The 23,902-nt window shown below is 41.5% G+C and overlaps 3 protein-coding genes across 6 annotated transcripts; 2 read left to right on the top strand and 1 right to left on the bottom strand.

The window, feature by feature from the left end:
• Positions 1 to 9,560: 9,560 nt before the first annotated feature.
• Positions 9,561 to 12,523, top strand: LOC131685143 (uncharacterized). Its single transcript, XM_058968625.1, has 6 exons — positions 9,561 to 10,009; positions 10,064 to 10,210; positions 10,269 to 10,421; positions 10,476 to 11,825; positions 11,883 to 11,985; positions 12,038 to 12,523. Exons 1-6 carry the CDS (start codon positions 9,737 to 9,739, stop codon positions 12,484 to 12,486), a joined length of 2,475 nt encoding a protein of 824 aa, XP_058824608.1. The 5' UTR covers positions 9,561 to 9,736; the 3' UTR covers positions 12,487 to 12,523.
• A 1,367-nt stretch (positions 12,524 to 13,890) lies between these two features.
• LOC131685144 (pre-mRNA-processing factor 40 homolog A) lies at positions 13,891 to 16,748 on the top strand. The gene is made up of 3 exons (XM_058968626.1): positions 13,891 to 16,033; positions 16,097 to 16,345; positions 16,407 to 16,748. Exons 1-3 carry the CDS (start codon positions 14,042 to 14,044, stop codon positions 16,617 to 16,619), a joined length of 2,454 nt encoding a protein of 817 aa, XP_058824609.1. The 5' UTR covers positions 13,891 to 14,041; the 3' UTR covers positions 16,620 to 16,748.
• Positions 16,749 to 16,944: 196 nt separating this feature from the next.
• Positions 16,945 to 19,162, bottom strand: LOC131685148 (serine--tRNA ligase, cytoplasmic). Of its 4 annotated transcripts, none has more exons than XM_058968634.1 (4): positions 19,102 to 19,162; positions 18,987 to 19,038; positions 17,524 to 18,922; positions 16,945 to 17,453 (listed from the first exon to the last, which is right to left on the bottom strand). In XM_058968634.1, the coding sequence occupies exons 3-4, from the start codon at positions 18,877 to 18,879 to the stop codon at positions 17,313 to 17,315; spliced, it is 1,497 nt and encodes a 498-aa protein (XP_058824617.1). In that variant the 5' UTR covers positions 18,880 to 18,922; positions 18,987 to 19,038; positions 19,102 to 19,162; the 3' UTR covers positions 16,945 to 17,312. The 4 variants fall into 4 exon arrangements, with proteins under 4 accessions (XP_058824617.1, XP_058824615.1, XP_058824618.1 ...); XM_058968632.1 differs by having other exon boundaries at positions 18,991 to 19,038; XM_058968635.1 differs by having other exon boundaries at positions 18,987 to 19,051; positions 19,102 to 19,147.
• Between the last annotated feature and the right edge of the window lie 4,740 nt (positions 19,163 to 23,902).

Here is a 23,902-nt window from a genome sequence, read left to right as displayed (position 1 = left end):
TCGATACAAATTTCTAGAGTGATTTTTTAAAAGGTCATAAATAACATCTAACTCGTAGCAAGATGCTGGAAAAAGGTGATTGCATTTTTCTGAACATTTTTCTATCCTATCTAGAGCGTTTTTTTCATTACATCATATCTAACGTCAAACGGAGAAAAACGCGTGCAAAAATTTCCTTGCAACTTTAAAATTAATTTAACAATTAAAGCACACAGAAGGCTATTAATTCTACTATCACCTCTGCATTTACTCATTGCAGGATCGTATAAGGATATTACATGTTTTTCGCGAAGATAATAGAGAGATAATTGATAACTATTATTTTATTACATTTTGCCGATCACTTTTGCTATTATGCTCTACATATGTGGTTTTGGCAACACCGTTTGTAGATGACACATTTTAGGCTGGATGTTGTTGGCTCGAATCAAAACTTGTCGAAAGTAAACAAAGTTCATTTCATATCGTCAACCTGGCGCCCAGGTGGTGAAATCAACGGGGTGCTGGAGCGTTGCCAAAAAATTTTTATTTTCAGATTAAATTTTACTAAACTTCCCAGTTTAACTCAGCCGGAATGCTGGCTGGATCTAATTCGTATTCCGGCTCCGGTGACACAACCGATTCAAGTTAGAATGTTTAAGGGGTACCATTTCGATGCGGCTTAGCCGCATAACCGAGGCCCGGGCGAGGTGGCCACCGACCCGCCGTCAGAAGCAAGCGAACCTGTGATCCACTCGTTTGCCCGGCTTACTCAAACATAGGGGCTATCCCTAGTTTAAGTCCGACTGAGCGGTAGCGAAGTCGGACAGCACGCGCAAAAGCGATGTGGCGTAGCCACATTGGGTGCTGGACACAAAATAAAATTGGCAACGCTAGCAAAAGGTACACACAAATGAACACTCCGGATGAACCTATCGTCAATTGACATTTCGACGAGTTTTGATTCGAGCCAATAATATGGGCCCCACATTTTACTGTGACGTTTAAAAAGACGGGTTTGTAGGGCTGGATGTTGTTGGCTCGAATCAAAACTTGTCGAAAGTAAACAAAGTTCATTTCATATCGTCAACCTGGCGCCCAGGTGGTGAAATCAACGGAGTGCTGGAGCGTTGCCAAAAAAATTTTATTTCCAGATTAAATTTTACTAAACTTTCCAGTTTAACTCAGCCGGAATGCTGGCTGGTTCTAATTCATATTCCGGCTCCTGTGACACAACCGATTCAAGTTAGAATGTTCAAGGGGTACCATTTCGATGCGGCTCAGCCGCATAACCGAGGCCTAGGAACCGAAGCGGCGCAAAGCCGCTGAGGATCTGCCGGGCGAGGTGGCCACCGACTCGCCGTCGGAAGCAAGCGAACCTGTGACCCACTCGTTTGCCCGGTTTACTCAAACATAGGGGCTATCCCTAGTTTAAGTCCGACTGAGCGGTAGCGAAGTCGGACAGCACGCGCAAAAGCGATGTGGCGTAGCCACATTGGGTGCTGGACACAAAATAAAATTGGCAACGCTAGCAAAATGTAAACACAAATGAACATTCCGGATGAACCTATCGTCAATTGACATTTCGACGAGTTTTGATTCGAGCCAATAATATGGGCCCGGTTTGTAGTTATGATATATTTCATGTGCTGTATTGCAACCGAGAGTGTAGATATGAGGTTTGGCATTGGAAAAACATACTAACTACAGTCGACTTGGAGAAGCATCACAACGCAAAACATCACATCTACAAAATATTAGCAAAGCTTTAGTATACTATATGTGGCATTTTGACTTAAGATTAAATTAACATATAAAGAGTCATCATTTTTTCTATTATTTGTGGACGATAAAGAGTCAATGCTTAGCTTTTATTTGGCATAATAAACTCAGTTTGTTTACATTTGTTAGATATTACGTTTTGAATAAACGGTATAACTATGTGTAATCACCCGGTCAGCGTGGCAAGCAGAAAGTTAGCAAAAGTTGAGCAAAGCGAAATTGATGCTGGCAGAGTTTCTGCAAGCTTTTTGCACGATTTGTGCGAGAATTCTGGCAACGAATTCGCTCAAATGCAACAACCGTTTCTGACAGAAGCGGTTAAACCAACCGATGCTGCTCACTTTTATCCAGAATCCAGCCAGATATGTACGGCCAAGATCTCTGCACGCTTCCTGCCACATCTTTGTCAGATGTTTTGCTTCGTGCTAAATTCTACCAGGTAGGAATTGCCAGGATCTTTGCACAGTTTATGTCCGAGTTATGCCAGAGTATTGCTCGCTTGCTGTCAAAATTTGCCAGAAAACGCGAGCGAAACCGAGTTCGCCCTAGCTCTACTAACCCGACAGGATGCGCGCAGAAATCTGACAAGGCTGCCAAACCAAGACTTACAGAAATCTTTGCCAGAAAATTTGCTCGCAGGGCAAATACCCAGTCACCGTGACCTAGCAGAAAGTTAGCAGAAGCAAATACAAACATATTTGTATTTGGCAGAAGTTAAGCAAAGCGAAATTGATTCTGGCAGCAGTTTGCGTGATTTGTGCGAGAATTCTGGCAGAGTATTCGCTCAAATGCAACAAACGTTTCTGACAGAAGCGGTTAAACTAACCTATGCTGCTCACTTTTAGCCAGAATCCAGCCAGCAATATACGGCCAGGATTTCTTTACGCTTCCTGCCACAACTTTATGAGATGTTTTGATCCATTCGTGCTAAAATTATGCCAGGTAGAAATTACCAGGATCTTTGCATGGTTTATTTCCGAGTTATGCCAGGGTTTTCCGCGGTTCCTGTCAAAATTTGCCAGAAATCGCGACCGAACCCAAGTTCGACCTAGTTCAACTAACCCGACAGGATGCGCGCAGAAATCTGACAGGGCTGCGAAACCAAGACTGACAGAAATCTAGCAGAACGGTCTCTGCCAGAAAATTTGGTGACTGCACGGTTAAAATAAAGTACCCATTAATGCGTATTATAACAGCCATCTCCGACAAAACTGGGAAAACTCATTTATTGGCTAAACATCATATACACAATATTGCTTGAGGCACAAAAAACTGGATTCTAAGCGCACTGCGCACTTATCACTCTCCTTTTAAATTATCCTCATAGTCTGGTTAGTTCGACTAGTCTGTTTATGAAAGTACCATCTCTATCACGTGAAATACATGTGTTTTGACAGCTCACAGTTTTGAGATCACTCGCACTTTGAAAGTGCGGAGTCCAGGTTGGTGGGAAGTGCGTAATAATGGGTAAAATCTGTATATGTCAAAAATGGGTATTTTTTTACTCAATTTTACAAATGGAAAAGAATCGAAATTGAGTAAAGTACCTATTTTTGAGTAATTTCAGAAAATTTTGATTTCGAAAGAAAAAAATAGTGCCGATCACAAAAAAATAGAAAGACATAAACTGTAAATCATTATTTTTTTATTATTATTCAATCCATTACACACACATAAACAGGTTGCAGCTCGAAATTTTTCACTTTCGCCGGTTGACTCTTCCCAGGTAAACCACTTCAAGACAAAATTTTTGCAGCAGGGCGTAAATATCTGTAAAATGTAACGTCGACAAAGAACTCGATCCGCGTTCAGGGCCTGGTGCACTATACAACCATCTACTCGTAACATTTCTGTGTTTAGCAAGTAATACGAAATGCTGGAATATAATTGACCATTAATAGACCGACTGTGAACGTACTTACCAAAGCTGCATTGTAAAATAATCACAGTGAAATTAGCCCTTGTTAAGATGCTTTTTATAACTGTACCATGTCCCGATGATTTCACCTTAAAAAAATGGCAAAGTATTTTTCAACCATTTATGAGTAAAAATTTACTCATTTTCCTTGTTGAGCAGCAACCTTGAGATGAGTAGTATTTTACCCAGTTTCTAATTCGTAAAAGCACCCAATTTGTGACAGCTAGAATGGAATATTAAACTGGGTTGTGGTTGTGGGTTTCTCCAACTCTCAATAGCAAAACACGCGATTTTATGTTGTGATGCTTCAAGCTACAAATATATTTGGATAACATCTTGGTTTATGGATAAAGAAATTGTTTACTTACAAATTTGGTGAAAACCCGGAACGATAGGTTGGGTCGTTTCAGACAACCAAATTCGCGGTGAAGTTCAATCCCTATTAGTATAAATTTGGCGGTTAGGTTAAGTTCAAACATATTCTTAGTTTATGGTGTATTATAAGCTATACTCACAGTAGAGTAGAATCCAATATTTACCAATAATTCACGTTACAAATTCTTAAGAATTGGCATTTAAGTTTAAGTATAGAATTAGGTAGATCTAGATAGCAATAAGTATAGATTAAGTTTCGTATGTAGGTAATATTAATTTAGTTTTAAATTACTCACTCTCAATAAAGCACTTATTTATAATTATTAGGGAATATTTAAATTATAGAAATGGGATATTTATATGATAAGGTAAGGCACTTGTACCGATAATATTAGAATTGTTGAGATTAAGCACTGTGAACTAGCAACGTAACTGTCCGAGCAAACGTTCAATTTTGCTGTATCATCACTATTTGACGTTTCGGGTCTTTCGCTCAGCCATGACAGTGAAGGTCTCGCTAACGGGGCACTCGATCCTCGCCGCGTCGTCTCAACAGGGAGTATCGTCGCAACATTCCCCCGCCCGTGAACCTTGGTCATCATCCGACGTAACTGGTGGATTATCGTTAGGTTCACTGCTCTTCGCGACGTCCAAAACCGCCAATTGGACAACTGATCGTCTTAACACACCTGTTGTAGTCTGAACCAAGGCTTGACGAACTTTCCCATCTCGCCCGTTTATCACTTTCACGATGCGTCCTCGGATCCACTGGTTCCTTGCCACTCCGCCAACAGCCAATACTAAGTCGCCAACCTGTATGTCTTTAGGATTTTCGAACCACTTGCATCTGCGAGTGATCACCGGGAGATACTCTTTGATCCATCTTTTCCAGAACTCGTTGCTGATGTGCTGGGCTAGTTTCCAGCTGCTTCTGAGTGTAGCAGCACTACTCACGTACTCGGTCGGGATGACCTTGACACCAGTAGAGCTTTCCAGGAGAAAGTGATTGGGCGTCAGGGCCTCTTGGTCTGCCGACTCGAGCGGAATGTATGTGAGAGGTCGACAGTTCACCATCGCTTCTGCTTCACAGACGATTGTCTCTAATGTTTCATCGCCTGGTTTACGGGGTGCGTCCAAGATCGATCCTATTGCCTGTTTAACTGAACGAACGAGACGTTCCCAAGCCCCTCCCATGTGAGGAGTTGCAGGTGGAATAAATCTCCAGCGGGTGTGGGCACTCGTGAACGTTGAGGCTAGCGCACTGTTTCTTGCTGCTATTTCATTTTGCAGCTCTCTACTAGCTCCTTGGAAGCACGTGGCGTTATCCGTGTGAAATTCCGAGGGTGGCCCACGACGAGCAACAAAGCGTCGCACTGCCATTATACACAACTCGGTAGACAAGCTGTGTACCACCTCCATGTGTACGGCTCTCACGGTGAGACAAGTAAACAGAGCAATCCATCTCTTCGCTTGGCTTCTACCCAGCCGCACGAAAACCGGGCCGAAATAGTCTAATCCGACAAAGGTGAACGGTCTAACGAATGGCGTCACTCGAAATGAAGGAAGTGGGGCCATAGCTGGTATTCTTGGGGTTGCTTTCGCTATCCGGCACCAGCTACAGCTTTGGATTACCTTCGCGATTCTTATAGACAGCCCAGTCCATTCTAAGAGAACCCGGTAGTTTTTCAACCAATTCCTGCATCAAAGCTGAGTTAGAAAGGTGACTGTCTTGTTGAGTAGCGATAAGGTGGTCCACTAAATTTTGTACAGCTAGCCCGAATTCCATTATGGTTTCTAGTCGATCATGTCTCGGGGCTGGAACACCTTTTATTTTTTCGAGCAACGATCGTATGAGTAACTCCGGCCTGCCGTATATTGTCCGCAGCATGTTAATCACGTGAGGGACTGCAGTCGGTAGTAGTAGACTGCTTCGTACTGACTCGAGTGCGTAACCTTTCAGGCTTCGCTGTAGGCGTATCAAGTTTTCCGCATCCGAAAACCCACATGTAGCAGTCGATTGTTCAAAGCTACTAATGAAGATAGGCCAATCCTCGGGATTTCCACTGAATGTGGGTAGTTCCTTCCCTAAAACTTGACGAGCAGCTATTTGCTGCGTTCCCAGTGTTAGATGGTTTCCTCCGGGCCTAGCACTGGTAGCCGGAGGTAAGTATTTTTGGTGACTGTGCATTTGTCCGGCTGTATCATCGTGTAGATGCTCGTAGATCGAGATCGATTGAGCTGGATGCGGGCTTTCTACGGTTTGCGCAGAGCCGGGTCGCCCATTGTTCGTACTTTCCGGTGAGACTACGGGAACCACATATGATTTCGAGTTAGTTTCACTCTCCTTCCTCGAAACCTTCCCCGTTGATCCTCCGCCATTTTGATCATTCAGCCACGCTGAAACCTTCTCTTTCGAGGGGACGATTGAGCTGGTCGTCGATCCTGACTTACTGCTTGCTGCAATTCGCTGGAGAAGCTTCCGTTTTTGATCCAAAGACTCCTGTCGAATAAACTGCTGTTTTGCTTGAAAATCTTTCTCATCCGCTAGTTTCAGCTCTCGTAGTCGCTGTTCCTCTTCTAATAGCGCTTTTCTCTCGGCTATTTGTCGCTGTTTCTCTGCGATTTCACGGTTCCTCAAAGCATCCTGCTCCTTCGCAGCCTGTTCCTTCATTAGCTGCTCTTCCTCCAAAATTCTCATTTCGGCTTCCAGTAGAGCTGCACGAGCGCTAGAAGTAACGCTTCCAGGTGGAGGTGCTGGAGTTTTCTTACTTCTTTTCGATCCTACGCTTTTGGATGCCGTTCTTGCAGGTTTCCCATCTGCTTTGGAAGGTTTCAGGAACTGAGGAACCGCTGGTTTAGTCGATTGTCCCATCGTACACTCCTGGCATGTATACGGATGTTCCTTTATCGAGTCATTTACACCGGCACATCCAAAGTGCTCCCAGGTGTGACACTGATCGCATGCGACCATACGGGCTTCCGCCGAGTCTGGTCTGTCGCATCGGCGACAGTTGTAACCGCTGGTGTCGTGAAGTCCTTCCATATTCCGACACACGCACAAATTTCTTGAAGAATTGTGGTTGTGGGTTTCTCCAACTCTCAATAGCAAAACACGCGATTTTATGTTGTGATGCTTCAAGCTACAAATATATTTGGATAACATCTTGGTTTATGGATAAAGAAATTGTTTACTTACAAATTTGGTGAAAACCCGGAACGATAGGTTGGGTCGTTTCAGACAACCAAATTCGCGGTGAAGTTCAATCCCTATTAGTATAAATTTGGCGGTTAGGTTAAGTTCAAACATATTCTTAGTTTATGGTGTATTATAAGCTATACTCACAGTAGAGTAGAATCCAATATTTACCAATAATTCACGTTACAAATTCTTAAGAATTGGCATTTAAGTTTAAGTATAGAATTAGGTAGATCTAGATAGCAATAAGTATAGATTAAGTTTCGTATGTAGGTAATATTAATTTAGTTTTAAATTACTCACTCTCAATAAAGCACTTATTTATAATTATTAGGGAATATTTAAATTATAGAAATGGGATATTTATATGATAAGGTAAGGCACTTGTACCGATAATATTAGAATTGTTGAGATTAAGCACTGTGAACTAGCAACGTAACTGTCCGAGCAAACGTTCAATTTTGCTGTATCATCACCATTTGACGTTTCGGGTCTTTCGCTCAGCCATGACAGTGAAGGTCTCGCTAACGGGGCACTCGATCCTCGCCGCGTCGTCTCAACAGGGAGTATCGTCGCAACATGGGTATTTTCAATACCCATTTTTGGGTATTTTATTTTAACCGTGTGGGTGGGAGGGTGTTTTCCAAGACGGATACAGGTGCGCACATTTTTTTTTTCTGTGTGTAGTGAGGTTGTCATTTTTCTTTGATGAAGCCGAAAGGAATAAGAAAAGCACAAACAAATAACGTAGTGGACCTTTTTGTTGCCATAAGTTTTGTTTCGGTTCGGCCATAGTTAATTTAACCGTTTTTTCGAGGTAAAAGTGTCCTTAAGTGTTCTAATCGGTAAATCCGAGGTGAAGCTCCGCCTTTTGATACTTTTCTTCGTGCGCCGAAGATTCCGGATGTTTATTGGGATATTCGATTGATTGACACTGGTGTAGTGGAGTGAACTGAAACTGCACCATTTTTACACTTTCCACCAGAAGTGTTGAAAACTGGGTCTGTTGTTTACTTCAAGGGCCCTGGCCGCCATGCTTAATTTTGAAAGTATAAAACTAATGGGATTTTTGATTGATTGACACCGGTATAGTGCACTGGTTTTGCACTTTCTAGCAGAAGTGTCAATGGAATATACCCAGTTTTCTGCACTTCTGCTAGAAAGTGCAAAAATGGTGCAGTTGCAGTGCACTCCACTACTATCACGACGAGGAGAGAAAAGGATGGTTCGTTTGATTTTCTTACCAGTTGAATTAGCCACTTTTCCTGTCGTTGTTTCTTCCTGTTTTTTACTTTAAGGAATTTTCTCTTACTGATGAGGATTCACTGTTTTAAACTTTGGAACTTAATTTATTCAGCAAATATTTACAAAAGTTATCTTAAAGCTACATGTTGCCCGCGCGATTCAAATATCGCTACGGGAAAATTTGTCCCTTTTAGTCCTTAAGTTTTTCCCTATTCTCCTGAGATACGGTGTAGATTTCCTTGGCCTTAGAAGGGCGCAATTCCTATTTGTTTACTTATATATTTGGCCCTGCCTCTTCAAGACTGACGTATTTAACCACAATACTGATTCCTGCTATTCAATCCTAGTCCAGTCCCGCAAGGGCTCACAAAATATGCGGTTACATTTGTACCGCTTTCTAAGATTTTATTACTATCCTAACCGCAGAGTAAGTGAGAAGGAAAAACCCAAAGTTAGCTAATCGGACTGCGTATGACACGCTTATGTATATTAGGCGCGGGAGGTTGGTAAATAGACAGTGATCCCTTTTTCTGTGTTCTTTTCATTTCATTTTCGGGATTTTAAGATCAACATTTCTTATGCACTGCTGACATTGTATAATTAACTCATTTGCGCGGCAACAACTACACTGGTGTCAATCAATCGAAAATCCTATAATATTCTCAAAAGTGTCAAATGTTCCCACCTATCTCTCATCTTGGGTGTGACCCAACCAGCGAATCACGACTGTATTTACAAGAAATATTGGTAGTTTGTTAGTTTGTTGGAAATACTTGCGTTTGCAAGTATTCTGAAGTTACCCAGTAAAGTTCAGCCGGAATTCCGACTGGTTCCAGTTAGTATCCCAGCTCCAGTGACACAACAGATTCTAGTTAGAATCGGTTGTGTCACTGGAGCCGGAATGCTAACTAGAACCAGCCGGAATTCCGGGTCATTTCCGGTTGAACTTAACTTGGTAATTTTACTCAACATATACAATACTCATATTTTTGAGTTTTCGAATTCAAATTTTGAGTACTTTTGAAAGAGCGTGTACTGTTAGTCTGCACATTTAATGCAATCTGGCCACCCTGGACTAAACATCTGATTGTTTTATTTTTATTGTTTGTTTATTGTCACTACTTCGGGTTGCTGTGGGGAATTTGTAGTAGTAACTTAAAACTTTTGTGTTATAATAATTTTATAATACATTAAATAAATATGAACACATTATAAAAAGAGCAGTTTGCGTATTTGCGGCCATGAAGCCCAGTCCAAAAAAATCTATTTCGTCAAAAGTGAAGCAACGTTCGAAGATTAGTACCGGTGGAGGATCTTCCAATGCAACTGCATTAGGAGCGTCTGTGGCAGTGACAGCAACAAATTCAAACAATGTGGGTAACAACGTGTCCGGTCTGCCGCACCCCTACCATAACCACCATAATGCCCAACTGATGCGCATCGGAGCAGCCGGCGGAAGTGACACTAATTCGTCGGGAAACGACGCCAATATCTGCATTGCTGCTAAGGATAAGGTAAAGATTGAGCACGATTGGGGTAGATGACAATGTTTTTTTTGCTTATTTCAGGGATCCTACCAGTCGTATGCTGGTTTCAGTTCCCGTTCAGTGCGGACAATTTGGGAACAACATGACAAACAGGAAACCGAGGTGGCATCAGAAGTGTACAGCAAACTAGCGGAGGATACAACCTATAAATTATGGGAATTAGCCAACGTTAGTATTTCCTTTATTTGAGGTTTGATAAAATACACCAATCTTTTGAAATTTTCAGAATATTAAGACATATAGTCGCCACAGTAGCGGCAAAGTAACATACGAACTTGTTAATGAGGTGCTCAAGGATTGCGATATTCCTCCAATTATTGGAGCTAACAATGAACCATGGGATAAAATTGAGTACGATGGGGTGTACTTTTTCAACTCGGTATTAGTTTTTCATCTATTTGTATAACTTTGTCTCAGTAATATTTTCCTGTAGGATGAAGTTTTGGATCTTCGAGAAGAATATATTAAGGATGTAACGATGGAACAAAGCAACATACCAGTGCTTTCAACTTCGTGGATGGCGGAGTCGGCAATCGCTGAAGATCTTATTGAACTGTACAATAATGTATGTGATGCTGTTTACATCGGCGATGAGGAATGTTTCGAAGAAGCAATCGAAATATTAACCACTAACCCACATGTTCCTTCCTTGATGAAACTGTTACTAACGAAGGCCATTGAGATGCTGGGGTTTGAGTATACTGAAGGCACTCTGACTCGGACGTTACAGTTTTTGGAGGCACTTGTAAGAAATCATCACGTATCGCATTCAGATTTGACGTTAGAGCTTAGTTTGCTAAGTCAAATTTTTGTAAATTTGTTGTTGGGACCCCCTAGTATGACCCAAGCAAAGTTTATTCCTGCACAGCAATTAAACTTGGATTTGCTACCACCGAGTCAACACCATCAACCATTATCGATAGCACCAAACGGAACAGAATCCTCGCTGGAATCAGGTCCAGCCTCACAGAATAACATGGATCAAATTCAGTCCACTTTTAATCAATCCGCAATGATTTCGATGAATGTTTTGGAAAATAATTTAACTGGTCCATCGGAAGATTCCAATAACTCAAACTCAAATGCTACCGAGGAGCTACTTCGTAGTATTGAACACATAAAGGAAGGACCCGATGGGATCGATATCAATAACATTAAGGATGAATACGAGGCATTGTTTTCGATGGTTCAAGGGCTGGGAAAGCAGGAAACTGGCGAAGACCAAGAAAATACTCCCGAAAGTGACGGGTTTCAGATAAAAACTGAATTTGGTAACGAATTTGATTCGTCGTCGCACAACTTTATGATTCAGCAAAGCGGACCGATTATGGAAGAAACAGGAGCCAACTATGAGATTAAACAGGAACATGAATCAAAATTGAAGCAGGAAACGGCACTTGTTGAAGACCCTGACGAGAATGTGAGTCTTCAGATGTCGGAAAGTACAAGTGGTGAGGTAATAAATCCAAACTCGACTACTTTGGAAAGTGAGAACATAATTACGTTGATATGCGGTGATCACCTGGTCGATCATGTGAGCCGAGTAATCGGCCTTTGTTCCAGCAAGTGGGGTTTTGTTGAGCAGGAGTGCACGTTTCTGCTAGTGGAACGATTGCAACGATATTTTGATGACAAAAAACAATCATCAATTGACTATAATTGGCTCTCTAGAATTCTGCGTGGTTTATGGTCTGTGGGAGAATTCGCATTTCGAGAGATGATTCCATACTTCGAACTAATTGATTCGGATAGTGTCACGGAATTAATCAATTGCTATATGAATGTAAGTTATTTGCTACAATCGTTAATTCAATGTACATCATTAATTGAATTTTGGTAGAATGCTGGTATATTTCTTCGAGGAGCAAGCGATATTTTCCTGTACGAATACTTAAACGAACTGTGTGGAGATGGTTTGCTGCCTTTCACATTTCATTATGAACGTAAGTATTTGTCTATTATATTTTATCCAAATATAATTTTTCCTCTCAACAGAATATATTGAAAGAAAACATCAACATTATCATCGTCTTCGTACGATCGTGAACGAGGGCAAGCATTGTTACAAAATTAACAATAAAATCGTTCTCAAAATTCACCCAAAGTCTTCCTCTTTGAAACCCCCGCCTACCGTGAACGACATGTTTCCCGAAAAATCAGAAAGACAATTGGACAGTGTAGTAAGCAGCAATCAACAAACACCGTCGGCTAGATTTAGCTTTCGCTTTGCAGGTTGTCGACCAGTAGCTCTTAAATCTGGCAGGCATCGAATCCTTCGGTGCGGTCGACAAGAATTCAATCCGCATCCGGTAGTAAGGCAAAGCGATGCTATGCTAAAAAGTTTTCATGCAAAGGTAGTCATCGTTCGCAGAAAACTATTACCTCCGGATACAAACCAGAGCCAACCACAGCGAATATATTGCTATGGCTCAACGGTTCTATAACGAAATTCGTATTCAATATAATCGAAATCGAAATGTATGATCCGGCGTATTCACTTTATAAAACAGCCGAACGCAAAATGGTATAATAAAAAAAATTGTAAAGCTCGTTACAAGGGTCAACTTCGTGGATCTTTTATGTCTTTACCATAAGTAAAAATAATGTCATCGGTCCTTACATAATTATTGTTTTGTTGTTAACGGTCAGATGTTCTCATTCATTTCTTATTCCTAGGGTTCACTGTTGTAAGTTAGTCTTCGTCGGCATTTGCTTTTTTTATTGGTGATGCTGGTTGTTCATTTGGAGGCTCTAGTCGCAATCGTTGTTACTTTGCTGTTGTCGATCGCTGTTGAGTGAGTTCATTATTGTCCTATCCGCATTCATTGATATAGCATAAGACGACTGTGTATCAGTTAGGATTGTAATATATGGAATTTCTTTAACAATTTTTTATTGAAGCAATCCAGCTTTTTACGTGCCATAATGGCGGTATAAATTGTTCAGTTTGTAATACGTGTAATGGCCAGTTCAGTTAAATACTGACTGATTGTTCCGCAAAATTGTACCAACATTACCGAACCTCGTCAAAAACTTACAAAACGGGTACAGCAAATCACGTCGTCGCCATTTTCAGAGGAAACTGCTGACTGACCAGTATTTTTGACGCTTGAATAGAACGGATTGCGGAGAGTTTGGTTGAGGGATTGCGGAGAGTTTGGTTGAGGGATTGCCCTTCCTATGATCATTCTCACGGATTCTCCAACATCAAATTAGGCTGGATGTTGTTGGCTCGAATCAAAACTTGTCGAAAGTAAACAAAGTTCATTTCATATCGTCAACCTGGCGCCCAGGTGGTGAAATCAATGGAGTGCTGGAGCGTTGCCAAAAAAAATTTATTTCCAGATCAAATTTTACTAAACTTCCCAGTTTAACTCAGCCGGAATGCTGGCTGGTTCTAATTCGTATTCCGGCTCCGGTGACACAACCGATTCAAGTTAGAATGTTTAAGGGGTACCATTTCGATGCGGCTTAGCCGCATAACCAAGGCCTAGGAACCGAAGCGGCGCAAAGCCGCTGAGGATCCGCCGGGCGAGGTGGCCACCGACCCGCCGTCGGAAGCAAGCGAACCTGTGATCCACTCGTTTGCCCGGCTTACTCAAACATAGGGGCTATCCCTAGTTTAAGTCCGACTGAGCGGTAGCGAAGTCGGACAGCACGCGCAAAAGCGATGTGGCGTAGCCACATTGGGTGGTGGACACAAAATAAAATTGGCAACGCTAGCAAAATGTAAACACAAATGAACACTCCGGATGAACCTATCGTCAATTGACATTTCGACGAGTTTTGATTCGAGCCAATAATATGGGCCCGACTCGTCAATTGACGTTTTTTTGTCTTGGCGATGGTGTTGCGGTTTTGCCGTTTGGTGCTACGTCAAAAATAGCATTTTCGACGGTGCTGGCAAAAGTGAAAATCGACGCGATTTTTTTTTGTTTCGCCGGACTTTTTCTTGTAAAGTACGAAGCAAATTGTGTTTGAAAGTGCGTTCGTCGCAAAATGTCGGTTCAGCCGGTTGCCGGAGTACAAACGTTTCCAGCACTGGTACCGTTCAGTGTTCCTCCTCCAGGGTTCGCAGCGGCAGCAGTTGGACCAGATCCAGCGGCCATACCTATTATACCACTTGTAACGCCGGCAGTAAGCGAATGGACCGAGCACAAGGCACCGGATGGAAGAACCTACTACTACAATAGCCTAACTAAACAAAGCCTTTGGGAGAAACCTGACGAACTAAAAAGCCCAGCGGAAAAACTGCTGTCACAGTGCCCCTGGAAGGAGTATAAATCGGATCAGGGCAAGGTGTACTATCACAATGTGAACACGAAAGAATCGCAATGGGTTGCTCCCCCGGAGTATTTGGAACTGAAGGAAAAAGTTGAAGCGGAACGAGTAGCAGCTGAAGCAGCAAAGGCAGCGGCTCTGAAAACCGTAGGAACAGGTACGATTCCAATGATGATTCCTCCCGTGATTTTACCCGTCGTGTCGCCCGCTTTGGTCACAACCGAATCTGTACCATCACTATCCGGAGTCACTCCTGGGTCAGCCGAAAATTCATCCTCTGCATTGGACCAGGCGATGGCAGCAACTCTGGCTGCGATCGAAGTCCCGGAAGATCCCGTTCCCAAAAAGGAGGAAGAGGAAAAGCCTCCCGTTGAGGAAGAGCCTGTGGTTGAATTCAAAGATAAGAAAGAAGCGATTGAGGCATTCAAGGAATTTCTAAGAGAGAAAAACATACCGTCGAGTGCGAGTTGGGAGCAGTGCGTAAAATTGGTACAGAAAGATCCAATGTTCAATGTATTCAAAAGGTTGCAAGAGAAAAAGCAGGCGTTCAATGCTTACAAAACGCAGAAGCAAAAGGATGAAAAAGATGAACAAAGACTAAAGGTTAAAAAATCGAAGGAAGAGTTGGAAAAGTTTCTAATGACTACTGACAAAATTAATGCCTCCTACAAATATTATCGCTGCGATGAAATGTTTACTAGTTTGGACGTTTGGAAATCTGTTCCGGACCAGGACCGACGAGATATATTTGATGATTGCATTTTCAATTTATCTAAACGGGAGAAAGAGGAAGCGAGGATTCTGAAGAAGCGCAATATGCGAGTTCTTGGGGAACTGCTGGAAGCGATGACGTCGGTGTCGTATCAGACAACATGGTCAGAAGCGCAAGTCATGTTACTTGAGAATTCGTCCTTTAAGAACGATGTAAACCTACTTGGTATGGATAAGGAAGACGCACTGATAGTATTTGAGGAACACATTCGTACTTTGGAGCGGGAAGAGGACGAGGATAAGGAGCGCGAGAAGAAACGGCTGAAGAGACAGCAACGCAAGAATAGAGATCAGTTCTTAGCTCTTCTGGATGGTTTGCATGAGGAAGGAAAACTTACGTCTATGTCATTGTGGGTTGAGCTTTACCCGATAATTTCTGCGGATTTGCGTTTCTCGGCTATGTTGGGTCAAATCGGTTCTACACCGCTAGATCTCTTTAAATTTTATGTGGAAAATTTGAAGGCACGTTTCCACGATGAGAAGAAAATTATTAAAGAGATTCTGAAAGAGAAAGAATTCTTTGTCCGGTCTGGAACAACATTTGAGGACTTTGCTACCGTTGTGTGTGAGGATAAACGGTCGGCCACCTTGGATGCGGGCAATGTCAAACTGACCTATAACTCACTACTGGAGAAGGCAGAAACGGCTGAAAAGGAACGTCTTAAAGAAGAAACCCGCCGTATCCGAAAGATGGAGAACGAATTGAAAGGTGTTTGGATGGAGGCGGGTCTTTCGGCTGGAGATAGTTGGGACATCGCTCAGAAATTGGTAATCAACTTGGAAGTTTACGAACTGTACGAGAAGGAAGACAAGGTGGAACGTCTGTGGGATGAGTTCATCAAAGAAGCCGAGGATTCGTGCAGTCATCATCACTCGCGTTCGAAAAAATCAAAGAAAAACAGGAAACACAAAAAGAAGTCACGATCATCATCCAAGTCGGTAAGTATAAATCAGAAAATGTTTAGTTGAATTATTAATTAACATGTTTATTCGATCGAAAAGGAGTCCGATGCTTCGGAAGCTGAATACGAGAAACCCTCGAAGAAAAAGCGCAAATCCCGCTCGAGATCACGCTCCAAATCGAGTGAGTCGGAAAGTGACGAGCAGAGTGAACGAGAACGCAAACGCAAAAAGAAAAAGAAGCATCGTAAGCACTCTCGTTCTCCTTCGTTCGAGGAACCTGCCACGGCTGTAGAAACGAAAAATGGCAATCCTTCAAAGTCTCCATCGCCCGAGGTTGAGCGCAAGAAGGTAACGAGTTGGAAGTTCTGTATTGTATGCAAAACTTAAACCAATCTAATTTTGATTCCAGAAAAAGAAAGATAAAAGGAAGAAGGACAAACGTCGCTCTCGTTCCGTTAGCCGAGGAAGCAGCCCTGGTGCTAGACATCGTACTCCGGAAATCGGCAGGAATGGTGGTTCTCCGTCGCCCAAGGTATCGGACGATGCGGCGCTATCAGAGTCGGAGTTGGAATCGCAAAGGGCAGCTTTGCTGGCGCAGCTGAACGAACAGTTGGACGAGTGATTCCAGTGGCTACTGTCGACCGACTGTCTCGCAGCGGGTCGCAGAAGACAATGACAGACGCAGCAGCAATTTACAAGTGCGAAATTGTATTTCTTTGAACCACAGATAAATATAAACGGTTTAGTATCAGTGGATGTTGTACCTAGTCTATTTCGGTTTTCAAAAATTCCGCAGTGTAGGCACAGGCGTAAAATTTTTCCTGATTGAAGCTCATTTATTCGAGCCCGAATCAGGAATCAATTTTCTACCTCAATATCAGTTGACAGCCCTTTTCGCGTAAGACGCTTACCTTTCTGTCGTTTTAAAATGGAAGGAATAATTAATATTTAATGCTTCAAGCTTGATTTTATTCGAATTTGAAGAACAAATTTAAATAATTTAAAGGGTGGAAAATACATGAAGGAACTAAACTTAAATCACGCTTCATAAAATAAGTTGTCCAGATATCAGCATACCAATTACTACTCGCATATCCGGTAGACCAAAAAACGCGTTAGGTGATTACCACCAAGTCCTCCCCTAGAAAGGGTATTTAATCAATCAATTTTGTTCTGCATACTTTACTAATTCTTAGATCTGCAATAATTCTGAATTATAGCAAGCTGCTGAAATTTCATTTTCTACCGTATAAATGCACATAGGATAAAGATTCTCTCATCCAACATTGGTAACGCTTTCCTCATCTTTAGGAGCTTATGCAGCCGGACCTTCCTTTTTGCCTTTCTTATCCTTTTTAACTTGGGCGGCAACTTCTACCTCGATGGGTGCTGGCTTCACGAAAGGAATCTCTTCGCGGTACTTTTCCGGCATATACTTCTTCAATGGTTCCGGAACCTGTAACAAAAAAAAATCATCAGTTTTGATTTGTCCTTACCATGGATCTAAAACATGTTGCCAATATTACCTTGACACCCGTTTCGGTTTGATGCGTTTCGAGTATTGCGCAAATCACCCGCGTAGTTGCGCACATCGTTGCGTTCAGCATATGCACGTAATCGACCGAGGCGTTCATTTTCTTGGTCTGTCCGTAGCGAACCAGTAGCCTCCTCGCTTGATAATCCAGACAGTTGCTGCAGGAAACCAGCTCCCTATATGCACCGGAACCAGAGAACCAAGCTTCCAAATCGAGCTTTTTTGAGGCAGCATGATTCAGTGCTCCGGACACGATATTCACGATGCGATACGGTATGCCCAGCGACTGGCAAAACTGCTCCGCGTTACCGATCATTTCGTCCATCATCTCCCAAGATTTATTGTCATGTGGGGAAGTTAGCACAAACTGTTCAACCTTCTCGAACTGATGCACTCGGAAGATACCACGAGTATCGCGGCCATGGGAACCGACCTCCTGCCGGAAACAGGTTGACAATCCAGCATATTTTATTGGCAACGAGGCTTCTGGGATCCACTCGTCTCGGTGATAGGCAGCGATAGGTTGCTCAGATGTTGCGATCAGATACTTCTCATCAGCACTTCCTTCTTCCACCTTCTCACTACCTTTTCCGACGACTTTATAAAGTTCCTCGTCGAACTGCGAAAGCTGGGCTACCTCCTGCATAACTTCCTTACGCATAAAAAATGGAGTATAAAGCGGTGTATAGTCCTTTGCGTATAAGGTATGCAAAGCATGCTGAATCAGAGCTTGTTCCAAGAATACAGCAGGACCCGTTAAAAAATATCCCCTTCCGCCTGAAACTACAGCACCTTTCTCTCCGTTCATTCCGTCAATCATGACGATCAGATCAACATGCGAATATTTCAACCTCTTCTCACAATCACCGTACGTTCTCTCGACCTTATTTTCGTCCTCATCGTTGCTGACGGGCACACTTTCGTGCAGATGATTGCCCACTTCTCTCAGTGCCATGTTCCTTTTCGTTTCTGCCTCGCAAAGCATATTCTCATTATCTATTACAGCTTTGTCGATTAACCCACGCACATTTTTAATCTGATTGATGGTCAGTTTTTTCAGATCCTCGCTCTTCAATGACAACAAATCGTTTCCGACGGCTTCCGGCACCGGTTCGTCCTCAGCTCCTTGCGGCTCTTTTTTCTTCATTTTCTCACCAATCTCTTTGCTGCAGAGATTTTTCAACTTATTGAAATTATCCGCATTGAACCGAAGCTTGCGCCACTCCCCATCCTGTTCGATCACCGTTTCCACCAAGGCAACGTCCTTAAAGCGACGCTCCTGGTTCGCTCGAACTTTGGCCGGATCATGACCCTTGTCGGCGCGGAACAGATCTAAATCGAGGACCATTTTTTCTGTTCTGAACTGCTATTACAGACCACTCGTTATGACGCTAGAAAGGATGACGGAAGGGATGATGAAATACGTTTCAATTTTACTCAAATAAAATGAAATACCTACTTGTCTTAAATTCTAAACCCGCTTGTTTAGCCACCAATTGATAAGACGCTATAAGGAATGACTAAATAATATTATTTCCCTATTTTACTAGAATAAAATAAAATAACTTACTTGGCGTAAATTCGAAACGTGTCTGATTGCGCTACTTGGTCAACACATAATGACAGCAGTGCTGCCACATATTATACTCTATCACAATGAAGTTCAACTGAAATATGAACCGGAATGCTGGCTGGTTCTTGCTCGTATTCCTGCTCCAGTGACACAACCGATTCTAGTTAGAACCGGTTGTGTCACTGAAGCCGGTATACTATTTGGAACCAGCCAGAACTCCGGCTCACTTCCGGCTGAACTTTACTGGGATAAGACAAAACAACCCGGTCAAACCATTCGGAATTTGATTTGGAATCCTGAATGGAGTCATTATGGATTCCAAATCAAAATTTGGGTTGTTGCATTTAATGCAACAACCGATTCTGAGTCGGAATCGGTTGTTGCATTTGATTTGGAACCCTCTAAGAACGGTTGGTTTCAAAATTGTCCAATGAAGGACGTTCGTTGGACCAATTTGGACAACGTCCAAATAACCGTTCAACAAGCGTCCATAGTTGGACCCGTGTTGAACGATTTTGAAACAATTTTTTGGACGTCTCAGTGGGAATCCATAATGACTAGAGCACTCTAGTTAGAGTGTGGCCAAGAGGCCATGACGTATCCAAACGAACATTGAATTTGACGTATACACAATAAAAATTAGGCAATCCATTAGACGTTTGTTTGACAATTCAGCGGTGGGTTCTGTCAACAAGTATACTCCTGCGAACAGAAAAACTCGTCCGACAAACAACTTCGTTAGTCCGATTCGTTTGATGTTGGATCGAATCAACGATATTGTCGGTCGTCGCACCCCTCGGAGTAACGTCAGAATAAGTAAAGAAGAAATAATCAGCTGATCAGAAACGTCTCATGGATTGCCTAATACGTCAAATTTCATGTTCGTTTGGATACGTCATGGCCTCTTGGCCACACTCTAACTAGAGTACTCTAATAAAGACTCCATTCAGAAATCCGAACCGGTTCCGGAATGAGTTTAACTGGGAACCCTCTAAGAACGGTTGGTTTCAAAATCGTCCAATGAAGGACGTTCGTTGGATCAACGAACGTCCTTCATTGGACGAATCAACGTTGGATAACGTACAAATCAAGAGTACTTATTCAAAAGGTCCTAAGTGACATTGAGCTCGAACTGAGAAAAACGAGGCTGAAGTTTGATGAACATAAAACAAATCCCTATTGGACAACCAATGTATGTTTTGATGGAACAATTATGCCAATATACTCTAAGGATTATGCTCTTTAGGTAAATAATACTAAAAACATGAAATGTTTAGTGCTAATGTAGTTTTTAAGCACTTTAGATTGATGCGTCCTTTTGAGAATTATAGGACCTTTCACATAGGTCTTTTTTTCGGGCCCAAGAATCATACGCCGCTGCACATAAGGCTTTTTCAGCAAAGGTAGCTCTTACGACGAATATTGAATTTCTTCAAAATTTTCGACAAAATGAGCACCGGAATACGAATGTTCTTCATTACTATGGTAAATAGTTGCACTGGATTTAAAAGAAGTCTCACAGAAAAAAAAATGCGAGAAACTTTAGTTTATGTTAACTAACCATGGGCTGGAAGTGGTTAAAACCAACGAATGGCATGTTACTTTAGATTAACTAAGCTTTCCAATTATCATTTAATTTATTATACTTTTTAAATTCAGCTTCGAAAATAAGTCGCATGAACAGAAGAAAATAATTTCTTTTATTTTGATGCTTAAGACGTTTTTACTAGGTACCTATGTGCAGTGGGAAAAACATAGAATGAAATGAATCTTGCGTCGTTTTTGCAATGCGCTTATGAACAGTTGCAGAGGTTTTGAAATATTTCACGCATAGGTCCTTTCAATTTAAGAGGTCTCAAGAGCAAAATTTCAAAATATGATCATGAAAACTTTGCGACTTTTTATATAATGCTTGTCATTTTGATAAATACCGGGTATAATGAATCCTGGTTTTCGGTGTTCGTTAGCTATGTTGTAATCACATGTGCTGCAAATAACTCAGTTTGTTTACAGTTGTCACTAAGGACAATTTGAATCAGCACTCTTGAAATATTTAACCATACAACCCTCTAAGAACGGTTGGTTTCAAAATCGTCCAATGAAGGACGTTCGTTGGACCAATTTGGACAACGTCCAAATAACCGTTCAACGAACGTCCATCATTGGACCCGTGTTGAACGATTTTGAAACAATTTTTTGGACGTCTCAGTGGGAACAAACGTCCATCGTTGCAGGGTGGCCAGACCTACCGATTTATCGGTAGTCCTACCGATTTTGGTCTTCCCTACCGATTCACAGACGACCAAGGCAAAACTACCGATATTTTGTTATCCCTACCGAAAACTGCCGATTTTTATTTATTTTGGACACATCCTACTTAACATTCATTTTTTGGGTTGGATTTGGTCTGAGATCTATGTTTTCAGTATTTTACAATTCTATGCCAACACTACGTTTTTGGGACAACAACCCGGCCTACCGATAACTACAGATAAACTTTTAGTGACCCTACAGATATTAAGGAATTCTATTTGGCCATCCTGCGTTGGACCCGTGTTGAACGATTTTGAAACAATTGGGTCATTAAGCTATATATAGTTTTCCGTTCCATTTGATAAATTTTAGGTCAAATATACATAATATAACATTATTTCAAAACAAATCATTGTAATACGTAAAAACGATTTTTTTGTTTTTTTAAAATAAATCTTATGTAAACTTGGCAACCATACATAGGAAAACTGCGGTTGTTTACATCTGGCCTATCAAGACAACACCCAAAATGAAAAAAACTATATGCATTGGATCAAGACGGATACAGGTGTGCACATTTTTTTGTGTGTGAGTGCGGTTGTCATTTTTCTTTGATGAAGCCGAAAAAAACAAGAGGATATGGAGAAGAAAAGCACAAACAGTTGACGTAGCGGGCCCTTCTGTTGCCATAAGTTTTGTTTCGGTTCGGTCATAGTTAATTTAATCGGTTTTTTTCGAGGTAAAAAGTGTCCATAAGTGTCCTAATCGATAGATCCGAAGTGAAGCTCGGCCTTTTCTCACTTTTCATCGTGCGCCAAAGAATCAGGATGCTCGTTCGGATGTTGATGTTTACTTCACGGGCCCCGGCCGCCATGCTTAATTTTGCAAGTATAATACTAATACACTCAAAAGTGTCAAATGTTCCCACCTTTCCATCTTGGCATTGGATGGTATTTATGTCAAATAAAAATAACCCTGCGGAAAAACCTGGAAAACATGTATTATTTTTTTCTGACAGGGTATCGTTTGTCGTGAAATTCGATACGTCAAATGCTTCTGATAGTGTCAAATCCAGACTGTCAACATATTTCTTTATTTTAAATTTTAATATTATTTTCACGTTTCCTGAGTTGGAAAAAAACATTGTTGCAATCACCACGAAAATCAGCTTTATCGATGTATGTAATAAAAAAGATTTTTTTTCTCATTTAATGACCCATTCAATCATAAACCGACAAATGGGCCTAAATAACAAATGCAAACAAACGGAGATTTGATTAATATCCGAGAATATCTTAAAGGGGAGTCTTCTTGGAGTCTTCATAATGAACACAAAAACTCATTTATAAATATTTCACACTTCATGAAAATCAATAAAAAACAAACCGGCGAATCCGACTTTCAACTGTAAACAAACCGCCAGACGGCTTACACCTCTGCATTTCTAAGGTAGTCTACACACTTATCCTCAGCTACTTAAGGGTAAGGTAGTCTACACACTTATCCTCAGCTACTTATTGCAACTAAAACGCTTTTACTCAAAAATGATTAAAATTTGTTTGATAGTTCAATATGATGTCTGATCGAAGTAGGTCATCTCCATCCGACATTATTATCAACGCGAGTCGAATACAGCACATGACCTCTAAATTTGACACTATTCAAATGAATTCGATAAATAAAAATGACTGGGATTTTTTTAAACTTCTCGAAAAGAAATACAAAAGTAGTGCAGTATTTACGCATTAGGTTTGTTCCAGTACCAGGAGAAACTGGAAGTACTCCGGAGTAAACAGGGAGAAAATCGTTCCTGTACTGTCTTCTTCTCTTTTTTCTTCTTCTGGTGGCAAACCGGAGTGAAAAGGAGCAAGAATTTTTTGCTCCGGAGCAACATGGAGTAACTTCCATGTACTGGAACAAACCTATTACTGACTTCTTCTAAGAAGTAAAAATAGGTATATTTTACTTTTTCAAGAAAGTTTTTACCCTAATAGAAAAATACTATACGCGAACTTTTACCCATATAGTGTGACGATTCCACATATTGTTTGGATGATACCCTGAACAGGTCGTTAGGCTCTTAAATCATACGATGTTTATTAGGGTAGCTGACCAACTCTGACGAAAAAATCCGGACACCTTTCAGCAACGAAGCGTAATCGTTCACCACACTCAGCTAGATGGTTCGCATAGTGTACGGATTTTTTCGACAGAGTTAGTCAGCTTAGGTATGCATTAACTTTGCAGGCATGAGTATAAATTACCCATTTTATACTTTGTTGAAAGAGTCAAAACTATGCATTTTTTACTTTGTTGTGTGGAGTAGAAAGTATGCAGATTCTGACGTATATTCTGTTTACGCAAAAGAGAGTAAAAACAATGTATTCATTTTATGGGTAGTCCCAGTTTCCCACCAAAATGCGTACTTCATAGTTATACTAAAGTTTGTTGTGATTACCGTGTAGTTGGACAACGGTCCAGTTAAAGGTCCAACCAGCGAATCACGACTGTAATGGGTACTTTATTTTATCCGTGCTGGATAAAT

Source organism: Topomyia yanbarensis, chromosome 2 (genome assembly GCF_030247195.1).
Source record: "Topomyia yanbarensis strain Yona2022 chromosome 2, ASM3024719v1, whole genome shotgun sequence".
NCBI lineage: Eukaryota > Metazoa > Arthropoda > Insecta > Diptera > Culicidae > Topomyia > Topomyia yanbarensis.
Note: the sequence above shows the minus strand (reverse complement) of the source record. Positions and strands in the feature narration are given on the sequence as shown.